At 43.9% G+C, this 14,357-nt stretch overlaps 1 protein-coding gene across 3 annotated transcripts; it reads right to left on the reverse strand.

The window, feature by feature from the left end:
- Positions 1 to 4,528: 4,528 nt before the first annotated feature.
- Positions 4,529 to 13,498, reverse strand: thumpd1 (THUMP domain containing 1). 3 transcript variants are annotated; one of them, XM_041205779.1, is made up of 5 exons: positions 13,427 to 13,498; positions 13,059 to 13,261; positions 10,745 to 10,919; positions 7,296 to 7,544; positions 4,529 to 5,482 (listed from the first exon to the last, which is right to left on the reverse strand). In XM_041205779.1, exons 2-5 carry the CDS (start codon positions 13,257 to 13,259, stop codon positions 5,142 to 5,144), a joined length of 966 nt encoding a protein of 321 aa, XP_041061713.1. In that variant the 5' UTR covers positions 13,260 to 13,261; positions 13,427 to 13,498; the 3' UTR covers positions 4,529 to 5,141. The 3 variants fall into 3 exon arrangements, with proteins under 3 accessions (XP_041061713.1, XP_041061714.1, XP_041061712.1); XM_041205780.1 differs by lacking the exon at positions 13,427 to 13,498 and adding an exon at positions 13,397 to 13,413; XM_041205778.1 differs by lacking the exon at positions 13,427 to 13,498 and having other exon boundaries at positions 13,059 to 13,368.
- Positions 13,499 to 14,357: the final 859 nt, after the last annotated feature.

The following is a 14,357-nucleotide window of genomic DNA, read 5'->3' on the forward strand; positions in this document are numbered from 1 at the left end:
TGGCACCAGGCAGGCAATACAGCCTTTGGGGCTCCTGGTCACAAATGCAGAGGACAGTATTAGGGGAGGCAATGGTGTGGTGGTATTGTTGCTGGATGAATAATCCAGAGACCCAGGGTAATGCTCTGGGGGTTTGAATCCCGCCACAGCTGATGGTGGAATTTGAATTCAATAAAAATTTGGAATTAAAAGTCTAATGATGATCATGACACCATTGTCAATTGTTGTAAAAACCCATTTGGTCACTAATGCCCTTTAGGGAAGGAAATCTGTCGTCATTGTTGTGACTCTGAAATGGCCTGTCATTCAGTTGTATCAAACCACTACAAAGTCACAAGAAAAGAATGAAACTGGACAGACCACCTGGCATTGGCCTGGACACTGGAAACAATAATGGCAATCTCAACCCTGCCAAGTCCTCATTACCAACATCCGGGGACTAGTATTGGGAGAGCTGTCTCACAGACAAGTAACAGCCTGACATAGTCATCCTCACAGAATCATACGTTACGGATAATGTCTCAGACATCACCATCACCAATCCTGGGTATGTCCTGTCCCATCAGAGGACGGGAATGAGTTGCTCTGGGAGTCCTCAAAGTCTCATGGCATCAGGTCAACCAGAGGCAAGGAAACCTCCCGCTGATTACCATGTACCGCCCTCCCTCAGCTGATGAAGCAGTGCTCCTCCATGTTGAACACCACTTGGAGGAAGCATTGGGGTGCCGGAATGTACTCTGGGTGGGGGGCTTCAATGTCCATCACCAAAAATGGCTCAGTAGCAACACTACTGACTGACCTCATCCTCACCAACCTGCCTGCCACAGATGCATCTGCCCATCAGTAGGAGTGACCACCGCACAGTCATTGTGGAGACGAAGTCCTGTCTTCACATTATGGATACCCTCCATCATGTTGTGTGGCACTACCACCTGCTAAATGGGATAGATTTCAAACAGATCTAGCAACTCAACACTGGGCATCCATGAGGCGCTATGGGCCATCAGCAGTAGCAGAATTGTGCTCAAAAACAATCTGTAACCTCATGACCTGGCATATCCCACTCTACCATTACCATCAAGCCAGGGGATCAACCCTGGTTCACTGAAGAGTGCAGGAGTGCATGCCAGGAGCAGGACTGGGCACACTGATGGTCAAATGAGGGCAACCTGGTGAAGCTATAACACAGGACTACTTGCGTGCCAAATAACATAAGCAGCAAGTGATAGAAAGAGCTAAGCGATCCCACAACCAACGGATCAGATCTAAGCTCTGCAGTCCTGCCACATCCAGTCATGAATGGTGGTGGACAATTAAACAACTCACTGGAGGAGGCGACTCCATAAATATCCCCATCCTCAATGATGGAGGAGCCCAGCGCATCAGTGCACAAGATAAGGCTGACGCATTTGCTACAATCTTCAGCCAGGAATGCTGAGTGGATGATCCATCCCAGCCTCCTCTGGAGGTCCCCAGCATCACAGATGCCAGTCTTCAGCCAATTTTATTCACTCCACGTGATATCAAGAAACAGCCGAAGGCACTGGATACTGCAAAGGCTATGGACCCTGACAATATTCCAGCAATAGTACTGAAGATTTGTGCTCCAGAACTTGCTGCACCCCTAGCCAAGCTGTTCCAGTACAGCTACAACACTGGCATCTACCTGGCCATGTGGAAATTTGCCCAGGATGTACAGGACATATCCAACCCGGCCAATTACCACATCATCAGTCTACTCTCCATCATCAGTAAAGTAATAGAAGAGGTTATCAGCAATGATATCAAGCGGCACTTGCTTAGCAATAATGTACTCACTGATGCCCAGTTTTGGTTCCACCAAGGCCACTCAGCTCCTGACCTCATTACAGCCTTGGTTCAAACATGGACAAAAGAGCTGAATTCCTGAGGTGAAGTGAGAGTGGCTGCCCTTGACATCAAGGCCGCATTTGACCAAGTATGACATCAAGGAGCCCTAGCAAAACTGGAGTCAATGAGAATCAGGGGGAAAACTCTCCGATGGTTGGACTCATACCTGACACAAAGGAAGATGGCTGTGGTTGTTGGAGGTCAGTCATCCCCAGGACCTCATTGCAGGAGTTCTTCAGGGTAGTGTCCTAGGCCCAACTATCTTCAGCTGCTTCATCAATGACTTTCCTTCCATCATAAGATCAGTGGTGGGGATGTTTGCTGATGATTGCACAATGTTCAGCACCATTCGTGGCTCCTTAGATACTGATGCAGCCCATGTCCAAATGCAGCAAGTCCTGGACAATATCCAGGCTTGGGCTGACAAGTGGCAAGTAACATTTGCACCACACAATGGTCATGTAATAACCATCTCCAACAAGAGAGAATCTAACCATTGCCCCTTGATGTCCAATGGCATTACTATCACTGAATCCCCTACTAGCACGGCATTACTATCACTGAATTCCCAACATCCTGGGGATTACCATTGACCAGAAACTGAACTGGACTAGCCATATAAATACAGTGGCTACAACAGCAGATCAGAGGCTATGGATCCTGCGATGAGTAATCCACCTCCTGATTCCCAAAAGCCTGTCCACCATCTAAAAGGCACAAGGAGTGTGATGGAATACTTCCCACTTGCCTGGATGAGTGCAGCTCCAACACTCAAGAAGCTTGACACCATCCAGGACAAAGCAGCCCATTTGATTGGCACCACATCCACAAACATTCACTCCCTCCACCACTGACGCACAGTAGTAGCAGTGCGTGCCATCTACAAGATGCATTGCAGGAATTCACCAAGGCTCCTTCGACAGTATCTTCCAAACCCACAACCACTACCATCTAGAAGGACAAGGGCAGCAGATAGATGGGAACACCGTCTTCAGGAAGATCCCCAAGTCACTCACCATCCTGACTTGGGAATACATTGCTGTTCCTTCACTGTTGTTGGGTCAAAATTCTGAAACTCCCTCCCTAACAACACTGGCTGTACTTACACCACATGGACTGCAGTGGTTCAAGAAGGCAGCTCACCACCGCCTTTTGAAGGGCAATTGGGGATGGGCAATACATGCTGCCTCAGCCAGCGAAGCCCACATCCCGTGAATGAATGAAAAGTATCTATTCCCCCGACTATACTATCCCCTATCATTAACACATTGTTTTTACTACCTCCTACTTGAATGGCCTTCTGTACCACGATGGGGTGGTCAATTTTCCCATCCTCCCTGTAGCCTTCGTTCTCTTTCACACTGGTAGCAAGCATCTTGCACCTGTTGGACAATGGAAAAGGCTGAAGCTTCTGTGCCACTGCATCTACACACCCCTTACCTCCCTCAGTTGCAATCACAAACAACTACCTAAGCAAAACAGTGTGACTGCCTCTTGGCTCAAAATATCCAGGTAATTTTACCCTTCCCTGATGCATCACAATTTCTGCACTTCGGACTCTGACTCAATAACTCTGAAGTTCCTGTAATTGTAAACACTTCGTGCACGTTGTTGCTTGGGATCATGCTGCTCTCCACAAACTCCCAAATGTCGAAGATGCGGCACACTTTCTACGCTGCTACCTCTTTCTAACCAAGTTTTACATATTTCTGTAATTCATTCTTTTAGTTTATTTCAAACTAATTAACTAAAAGGTGTACCTTCTTCCCCACTGCAGTGAGTTCCCAACTTTCACCAAATTCTCAACTTACAACTTTGTTTACGATGCACTCTGTGCCTTGACTTTAAAATTCTCAACATTGTTTCCAAATCCCTTTAGCGCCTTGCTCTTCCCCATCTCTGTAATCTTCCCCCAGCCCCATAACTCTTCACGATTGCAATGCTACTCTAAATCTGGCTTCTTGTACATTCTCAACTATAAGGTTCCCACATTGGTGGCTGTACCTTCAGTTGCTTGAGCCCCAAGCTCTGGAATTCACTCCCTACACCTCTTTACTTCGCATCCTCCTTTGAGATACTCCATCTATCTCCTCACCTTCTGTGCCCCAGTGTCACAATTTGTTTTATAACGCTTCTGTGAAACACCTTCAGATGTTTCATTGCATTAAAGGCATTTAATAAATTTGTTTTTGTAGTAGCATGTATATTAGGAGGATCAGAGCATCCCGAATCGATCTCAATCCAGTTCCTACTGAGCATGGGTCTACAGCACGAGACTGAGCCTCGTTCAGCCTTCACTGGACTCTTACTCCAAAGACCACCATCTAGTGAGCAAAATAGAAATGAGTCGCATTGGTGTGGGAGGAGCTGAGGTACATTGTTAAGCAGATTAAAAGGAGCTTTGCTCTGAGTGACCAGTAAGTCCAGCGAATTCAGGAGAAATTTCCTTCCCAAAGAGCATGTAATACAATAATTGGAGGCAAATAGCATCGATCAGTGGTTCTCAAACTGAGGTCCATAGAGGCTTCATCAGCACTAACATCTGTCAGCTTTAAGTGCAAAAAAAATGAGTATATACATAGCGCACTTTGCAATTGTTACAACCTTTTAGCACCAAAGGGTAACTTATAATAATCCAAAATGAAAGTCGTTCAGTTCCTTAAGTTTTCACTTGACCATCTTTAATTTTCTTTTAAAAATCAAAATTACAGGCCCAGGAACCAAATTTTCAGATACATAGCATCAGTTTACAGCACTCACTGCTTTATACAAGTTTAACCTAAAACAACAACTATAATTGGACCAGAAAATATTTGAAGTCCCAATTCATTCCAAACAGCACGTTTGGACAATAAAATAGACAAGAGTTTCCAAAAGGTAAAATGAAATTGCAACATTTCAACTGAAACCTTGCTGGGGCAATTTTTTTTCCATAAAGATGACCAAAATGTCATTTTTTTTTTAAAAAATGAAAAGTAAAAAGATTTGCTTTCATCAGTAACGACCAGGTCAAAAGAAATAACCCGTTAAAGAATCTTTCCGTATAACTGCCCTTTTCATCCAGCCCATGTACTGTATATGAAGTATAACCTCTTGTGGAGTGAGCATCCTTCTCCTAAAATACACAAAGAGGTAACTTCTTCATCGCTTAGAAAAGGTTTAGCATACAAAAAAAACACAAAAAGAACCAGCCTGAGTAAAGGTCACAACCAACTGCACAATGACCCAGACCGTTTTTATCCATTATGAATGTAGCTGTCTTTCTCAAGTCTCTATTCTCCACTTTTCTGTTCCTGAAGAGCTTCTTTACCACTTGAGACAGATCGGTCCAGCTCCTGTTCATCTTGCTCACCTTTGCTCTTCGGTTCCTTTGCTTCCGAAGGCTCTTTTGATTCTTGACAACCGTCACTCTCGGGGGGAAGGGAGGAGGTGTTTCTTTTCCATTTTTCCTCAATGTCATTTTTTGCCACTTCTTGCAGGTTGTATTTGCGAAAAAGTATGTAGTCCTGAACGACGCTCACACAGCAGACGCCTTTGATTATTTCCACAATAATGGTATACTCGGGGTTGTTAAGGTCCACTTTGTTTTCAGCATTCAACTTTATTACTACCCCTGAAAAATTGCAAGTTGAGTCAGTGTTCCTTCCAAATACAAGAGGAAGAGAAAAAAATCAGTAAACGAGAGCTTTTCCCAGCAGATACAACCACAGAGTAAAGAATATGAACATAAATGCACGGGAGTATCTACAGGGTTCACCTAACAGCATGTGCAGCTCAACAGTAAATTACTCTACTTGGGTAAATGCCAACAGTTGTTGAATTTTAACCAACTGATATTTTACTTCATTTCAAAATTTTTATTGCTCTGAAATGGCATAAATAGAGTAATTGCTTTGACAACGACTTGCCGAATTACACAGGGCAAAGTTTGATTAAACGATTGCATCAATAAATTAAATTGCAGACAAGAGTGGCAAAGCGTTCCAACACTTTTTTTGTTCTTTCACGGGATGTGGGCATCGCTGGCTTGGCCAGCATTTATTGCCCATCCCCCAATGCCCTTGAGGCGATGGTGGCGAGCTGCCTTCTTGAACCGCTGCAGTCCACATGGCGTAGGTACACCCATAGTGCTGTTAAGAAGGGAGTTCCAGGATTTTGACACAGCGACTGTGAAGGAACAGCGATTGTGAAGGAACAGCGATATAGTTCCAAATCAGGATAGTGTGTGGCTGGCAGAGGAACTTACAGGTGGTGGCATTCCCACGCATCTGCTGCCTTTGTCCTTCTAGGTGGTAGGGGTAGAGGTAGGCTTGGAAGGTTACGGGGAGAAGGAGGGAGAATGGGGTTGAAAAATTTATCAGCCATGATTGAATGGCGGAGCAGACTCAATGGGCCGAATGGCCTACTTTCTGCTCCTATGTCTTATGGTGCTGTTGAAGGAAACTTGGTAAGTTGCTGCAGCATATCTTGTCAATGGTACACACTGCTGCCACTGTGTGTCGGTGAAGGAGGGAGTGGATGTTGAAGATGGTGCACGGGGTGCCAATCAAGTGGGCTTTGTCCTGGATGGTATTCAGCTTCTTGGGTGTTGTTGGAGCTGCACTCATCCAGGCAAGTGGAGAGTATTCTACCACACTCCTGACTTGTGCCTTGTAGATAGTGGATGGGCTTTGGAGAGTCAGAGGTGAGTAACCTACAGGATGCTGATAGTGAAGGATTCAGCAATGGTAATGCCATTGAATGTCAAGGGCAGATGTTTGGATTTTTCTGCTCTCCATCTTTACAAATGTACTATTAAAACTGAAAACATTCAGGGTGATGTTGAATATTGATGCACGAAGATCTTCAGTTCTACCAAACTTAAATGGATAGAGGTTTGAGTTCCACTCCACTCAGGGCGGGATTTTCTGCACCTGCCCGCGGCCGGGATCTTCCGTTCCCACCACAAGTCAATGGACTTCTGGCTGGGGCGCTGCCTCACCCGCAGCAGGTCCCACCTGCAACGGGGCCAGAAAATTCCGGCCTCAGTTCCTGATACGAGCAACAACCACCCAAGGAAGGATAGGGAAAAAATGGTAGCAAGCTGATTTTGACCCTACTGGCAGAATATTGGGAAGGGGAAAAGCAATGGCAGGGCCTGCAGGCAGGATGCATGGCCACCTTATTGTATATAAGGTGTCAGAGCAGGCAGACAACGAAAACAGAAACATTTACAGGTAAAGAAATCAGGAGGAATTAATCCAGATAAATGCTATGGGACAAGCATTTTAGAAAAAACTAGAAATATTCAAACAAAACCTTTAATGCCAGTCTTCTCACATTGGAAAAAAAAAGCCCACATCGTTCCACAACTTAGTTTCATTGCTAACTTCATCCGCATATAATCCAACTAACATCTCTAAAAAAATGGAAAATGTGGTATCTACCTGCCAGAGCCTTGATGACATCATCTCTGCTCATGTGACTATTGTTTCTGGCTTTGTAAACAATCTGGAAAGTAGCCTTTTTAGGAACCTTAAACCAGGGTTCCAGGAAAGTCTCAAAATACTTTGGGATCTCCTCCATGAAAGCCTTGCATGACCCCGAAACTGGCAACATCCGCAGTATAGCACGAGTCTTCTTCTTCTTGGTTGCGTACAGATCCTTCAGAATGTAATGCACTAATTTGTCCGGTTCTGTTTTTAGAACAGAAAAAATCCACTTAGATTCCCAAGTACAGCGGCCCTGGCTTCCACATCACAAATGGTAGCAAGAGTTTCATTCAAGTCTACACAAGTACATTTCAATGAAATCATATCCAAATCAGGTGTACATGGTACCTTCTGTACGTGTGCCAAGTAAGCTGTTCATTCAAAACGTTCATACAAGTTGCATACTCAGATGCAACCAAAACTCATTTCTTGAATTGAGAATGACCTCTTGATTGAAACACAGTGGTTTCAGAGAAACACTCACACATCATAGTCTGAACGCAAATAGCAATAAAATCAATGGAATGTTTGAGTTGAAAAGGAGAGGAAACTGGTTGATGTGCAGCAGGAGTACTTGGGCAGAGGGTAATGGTCCTCCAATAATTCATAAATATTTAAAAGGGACTGTCCCTGTAAATGTAAAGCAAGAAACAGAAGATATCTGATCAGCCATTTTATTTTCAAAAAGATTAAAGGACAGTTAATGTAACTTTTCTCATTTAGTGATCTGGACAGGGAACACCTTGCAGTTCTTTGGTGGCCTTCTTTGTTTGAAGCATTATCAAGTTACATTCTTCACTGCCAAAGCCACCCACTACTGCAGGATTATTCTGCAGGGCAAAGGTAACCCCTTTTCTTCACTATCAGCCATTTTCTTAAATCCCTATCACTGGACCCTTCCAGCACCAACAAAAAAGTATGAGGATTTCATGTAGTCCTTTGTCACCAAGACTAAGACCATCCACTCACCTGCCTCTGCTGATTCTGCAACTGCACCCCGCCCCCCACCCCCAACTCTTTCCCTTTATCCAGTAAGCCAAACTTCTTCCTGGAGACTCCCCCCACCACCCCAACCCTCTGCTTACCATAGCCCTGAAACTATGTCTCCCTCTGGTTTCTCTCCTATCTCCCCCACATGCTCTTCTGAACTTATCTCATCCACAAGACTGCTCATTTGACCCCATTCCCATCTGTCTCCTCTTCATTGTCCCCAGGCTGGCCAACATGATTAATGGCTCCCTCTCCCTTTTAAAAAAAACATTGGAACCCTTCTGTTCTTGCAACTTATTTCACACCTCCAACCTTGTTTCCGTCTTCCAAATCTTTGAAAAAGTTATCACCTCACAAATCTGTGTCCAAAATTCCCATAACTCCGTTTGAATCTCTCCAGTCAGATTGATGCCCGACCATAGCACTGAAATGGCCCTAGCTAAAGACAGGGGTGAAAAATTCAAGAAAGATCGTCCCCGTTACTTATTAGTTTACATTATGGCTGAATGATTGCCGACATTGGCATCTCAGAGTAGGAAAATAATAGAGTTTGAGTGGAGGAGTGGTGAGTGTGGAAGAGACAGAATCTCCTAGTAGCTGCTCTTCCAACCAGAGATTCTGTCTTTCCCATGTTCACTGCTCCAGCTCCTCCAATCACAGGTTCCCTCCCTCCCACTCCTGCTGTTCCTCCAAAGACAGAACTTATGATTGGTGGCACAGCAAGGGCAGGAGTTTGGGGTGGTGGGGGAGCCTTTGATTGGAGGTCAAGGAGCAGTAGTCATGGACAATGAGTCCGACCTATTCAAATACTGCAGGACCAAGAGGCCGAGGGCAAAAGAGAAGCAGAAAAAAGGAGAGAGGAGGGAGAGGGCAGCTAGAAATCCAGTAACATCGCCGGGAGCAGGCCCAGGGAGCTGCCTGTACTGAGAATGTCTTCAAGGGAAGCAGCCAGTGGGGAGAAGCTTCATCCCATTTTAATTTCCAAGTAATTCTGTGGTGGTTATCATGAATGGGGAGGCAATCTTAGTTTTATTATTGTAAGCTAGGAATTGAGTAATGAACAGAGACTTTTCAGATGGCACGCAACTTCAGCTCATGGATGGTGACAAGTTCAGCATTGGAGGAAATCTGGAACCATTTTGCACAGTTGTTGAGTTTATAGAATAAATATACCCTACTGTCCAACCTAGATTCTTCTAGCTCTTTTCCAGTGTGCCTGATCTTTTGATTTATGATTGCCAGACATTTTGATGTCTTTTCTAAACTCTGTAACGTGCCCACTGTGAGCTGAGGCAAGGATGGCATCCCTTTAGGTGAAATTTGCCACCTTTGATTGTTAACATATTTGATCTATACCCATGCTGACATTATCAATTGTTGATTATTTTCTATCATCGTCTCTCTTTCTGAAATCATGATTTATCCCCCCAATGATAAACAGGCCTCCGAAAACTAAAAGTAGCCCATTACAAAATTAAGCTGGGCAGCTTTTTTCCCCCTCAAGAGCCCTGGGAAAAAAAAATATTTTGATCCCTGTGTTGCATTATTCCTCCATGACCTCTTTTAAGCCCTTGACATTGTGGACAACAGCATTCTCTTTCAACACCTTATCTCCACCATTCAGCTCAATGGAACTACCCTCACTTGGTTCCACTCAACTATTCAATCATTGGGAGACCACATCTAGCAACACCTTCTATCCTTTACCTATCTTATGACCCATGGATTCCCTAAGAATCCCCAATTATTCCTTGGTAATATCATCTGCAGATAGGGAATCAGCATCCACATGGGCTCTGACAACATCCAGTTCTACCTCTCCATCAGCTCTTTAAATTTCCTTTACTACCTCTGCTGGCAATACTGCCTGTCTGACATCCATTCTTGGATAAGGTACAATTTACTTCAGCTAAACAGTGGGAAGACTAAAATCATAATTTTCAGTATCCACAACAAACTCCATAGCCTTTCCATAGACTCAACTCCCTGCCCAGCCATATTTGGAACCTTCGGGTTGCAGAATCACAAACTGAACATTGACCCCCAATTTCTCCACCTCTGTAACAGCAGCACCTCTCCACCGCACACCCCCCCCCCCTTCCCATGAAAAAGCAACACTTAGGAAAATGGAACTTTGTAACAATCATGGGGGAACGTAAACCACTGAGTTGGCACCTTCGTGTCACTGTATCACAATACTTCAGATCATCAAGAGCCTATTATGCAACAGGTTGTTTGCAGCATCTGCCCTATATGCAGCTGAGGAACTCTGAAGCTAACACTGAAGCAACAAGCTAATATATTTCCACTTGATACTTCACAATGGTGACAAGGGCTTTTACAAATGATTGCAATGTACACACATTACTCCCAACAGTGGAATAGAATTCAACCCAGATCAAAAAAATATTCACCAATGTTAAGAGTTCTGATGAAGACAACATTGTTGGCTCCGCTGTCCAAGGCCTGGAATCGACGCAGATGATTCTGTGTTGATGTGCGGATCTGCTTTACTTCCTTCTTCAAAGCAGCTTCAACATCATCGTCATCATCATCTTCCTCACCCTCACTATTAGATTCTTCTACAAACTGAGAAAAGCACAGTAGTAATATACTTGAAAAATATGAACATTTCCAAAATGATAAAGCAGCAGTGTGTTGATAGCTGCAAGTTAACATTTATCTGCAACAAACCTCTTCCCCTACCCAAAATTTAGTATTTGTCACAGGGAGAAGTGCATCAGATAAAGTTAGAATTGTTTGTACAATGCGAACCACTTGTGTTCACTGTGGTCAGAGAAACAACTTAATATCCATGTCTAAAACTTGAAAAGCATTTTGCTGTTTTCATTAACTAAGTCAATTCACTGCACTAACAAGTGACTAACAGACATCCACAAATGCTGCACTCACTAAAGCTTAAAACTGGAATTTATGTATCTGGAAGCAGTCAAAATTCATTACACCAGACATGAAAGTATCCTCGTGCCACATCAATTGGTCTCTAATAAAGGATATTTCAATTTAAAATCAATGGTTTTTAAAGGGCTTTCTCCTCAGCAAGTCTGGAATTTAGTTCACACATGGCAAAAAGTGATTTTGTTATAAATGGGTTGCACTATATATCTAAAAACATAAGTGCAAAATTAGAAGAAAAACACTACTTTGAAGATATCTTGTGATCACTAGACCCTTTATAAAAAAAAAAATCTACTACCTCTTTTTTCACCTTGCAATTGGTAAATTAACCGTATGTTTGCTTCAGTAGTGCTCAGAAATGAAGCACTGGAAGAGGCAACTGTTCATGTTCAGATGTTACAGAGCACAATAGCTTAAATAGCCCACAAGGTTAGGTTAATTACTCTGGACACCCAAAAATAAACATTTCTCATTCAGTTTCAAACTCAGTGTGGGTTATTACCTTCAGAAAGGACATTAGGATGCTTTACATTAAAGATGCTATATAAATGCAAACTGTTGTTACTGTTGGGAAGGATTAAGAGATGACTGTTGTAACAGTTAACAGCGCTGTTGTAATAGTAAGTTGATGAAATGAAAACCACATGACAATGTTACCAACACGTGCTCCGAATTCTAAACTTTCAGTTAAAGCCCTTAAATGTTTATGTCATCCTAACTCCTCATCTTCCTCATCCTATAAAACCTGAAGTTGTAAACATTCAAATTCCACAAAAACAAAACTATGATCAAACAGCAAAATTGTTAACCAACACTAACTGTGTACATCAAGTTTTAGACACATGGAGCAGAATTTTCGATTCTTTTCAGGTTGGGTTGGATGCAGGGGGGCAGAAACTCGGCATTGGATAGCAGCACATTCCTGCCTCTGGGTCCATTTTGGTGAAGTCAGGTTTGGGGCGCAAATGGCAGGCAGCCTATTGAGGCAATTCAAAGGTAAATTAAGGTCACTGTTCTGAGGCTGACTGGAATTTTACAGTCTGCCGGAGTGAAACCCAGGTCAGCAAAAGCACAGCCAATGCATGGAGGCCTCCCAACAACAGTCCAGAGGGGGTGGGGGGAATCCAGCACTTAAGCAGCATTTTAACTCCCCTCCATAGCAATGATCTGTCAGCTGTGGCCAATTCTAATCTATCATTTCCAATAATCTTAAGAAGGCATTAAGAGTCTTAAAAGCCATTAAGAATCATATTGGACTCGAAACATTAACACTGCTTCTCTCTCACAGATGCTGCCAGACCGGCTGAGTTTTGACAGCACTTTGTTTTTATTTCAGCTCTCCAACATCCGCAATATTTTGCTTTTATCTCCATCTCAACCCGCCCTTTCCCTCTCCTACATACATCAGCAGCCCCCACCTCTGACAGTGGGGCTATTAATGGGAGCGTGCTGGTGGGCCCACTGCTGGCCCTCCAGTCTCAGGAGCCCAAAGGCAGTGAGCACACTCTCTGGTCACTAATTTGTCACATCATTGGCGTCCACAGCCAATCTCATATGGGGTCAGGACCCAGAAATGCACCCAACATCGGGGTCACCCAAATCCAGCCCGCGGTCCATACATTTTCAGGCGCTAGGGAGTTGGTGTTTTGGAAATGTGATTTTGGAAATAAGTCTTTTATTTTTTTAAAAAAAAAACCCCTAAGGTTGCAACTTCCGAATCGAAAGGAGTTTCGAGTTGCTTGCATGTCATCAATTTCCCAGTTCACACTCCCCCCAGAGTAAGAGATGCGAGGTCTGGCTGCACTGCACCTTCTCCGGGCCATACAGCTGGTCCGCATATTCGTTCAGCAGGCTGTACGCCTCGGCCGTACATTTCTTCTCGTTCATGTTGCAGGTGATGAGCAGCCCTTGCATCCCCACCTCCAGCTCCCGGCTCCCGCGGTGCTTCTTCGCCGCATGGCTCAAATACGCGCCCTTGTTCCTCCTCTTCGCTCTGGGCTCTGTTGCCATTGCTGTTGAAAAAGGGAAGAGAGTGGCTGAAATTGACAAGAAACGCACAAGAGGGATAACCAACTCGAAACATGTGCAAGACAGCATTAGATAGACAGATACAGATAGACAACAGTGTGCGCATCATTTGAACGTACGCAATAAATAACCTTACAATCCACACTTACCGCAGCTTCAGACCAAACCACTTACTCTACAGGACTCCTCCTTTTAGCATCATTAAACTGCGACACAATAATGTACAGCCTGCCACTGGGTCCTAGCGCTAAAGGCATTCGTTACTGCTGTGTTACAATTTTGCAAATTGTTAAGGCTGGCGTTTTTCTAGTGAACTGTCCGGAATTTTAAAAACCGAAAGCAAGACACCAAAAGCAAGACCTTCAAAAAGCCCAGTTTTCCCCCCACCTGTCTCAGGAAGCGCATGCATTCATTCGTTCTAAATGTGTCTGCACTAGAAAACTGGATAATGGGGCAATAAGACAAAAGGAAAAGGTTGTGACAAAATGACAAGTGGGCTTGCTTGATAGCATGTGTAGAGGATTGGGAATGGGTCCATCTGAGCAAGCAGAAGTGTAAGTCAGGTCTGCTTGCGGGCACAGTGATTTTTAAAAAGCAGCAATGAAACAGAGGGCATACTTTACTTTGTCCAGTTTTCAGTTATCAAAATTACCAGGTATTAGGCTTACAGTGAACATGTACACCAGCTAGCAGCGTTGTTACAACAACAATCTTATAACACCTTTAATGTATTAAAACATCCCAAGGTGTTTCACAGAAGCAAATTCGACCAACCAAAAGCTTGGTCAAAGTGGTAGGTTTTACAGAGCATCTTAAAGGAGGAAACAGAGGTGGGGAGAGAAAAAAGTGTAGGGAGGGTATTCAGAGCTTGGAGCATTGCCTGCTGAAGGTACTGCCACCAGTGGCGGAATAACTAAAATCTAGGGATTTTAGGCCCGAAGCCGGAATTAAAGGAGTGCAGATACCTTCAGTGTGGTTGGAGGAAATCACAGAAATAGGGAGGGGCCAGGTCATGGAGGGACTTGAAACAAAGGATGAGAATTTTAAAACTGACACATTACTTAGGTAAATGCAGGTTGC

The sequence above is a fragment of the Carcharodon carcharias genome, chromosome 15 (assembly GCF_017639515.1).
Source record: "Carcharodon carcharias isolate sCarCar2 chromosome 15, sCarCar2.pri, whole genome shotgun sequence".
Lineage (NCBI taxonomy): Eukaryota > Metazoa > Chordata > Chondrichthyes > Lamniformes > Lamnidae > Carcharodon > Carcharodon carcharias.

Excerpts from the sequence above, each read along its gene's own strand:
- thumpd1 (XM_041205778.1), bottom strand. The coding sequence starts at position 13,346 with ATGCTGTCTTGCACATGTTTCGAGTTGGTTATCCCTCTTGTGCGTTTC. Across the intron at positions 7,545-10,744 it reads CATCAGAACTCTTAACATTG|AACCGGACAAATTAGTGCAT; the intron begins GTGAATATTTTT and ends TTCTAAAAACAG. Across the intron at positions 5,483-7,295 it reads TGTCATCAAGGCTCTGGCAG|GGGTAGTAATAAAGTTGAAT; the intron begins GTAGATACCACA and ends GCAATTTTTCAG.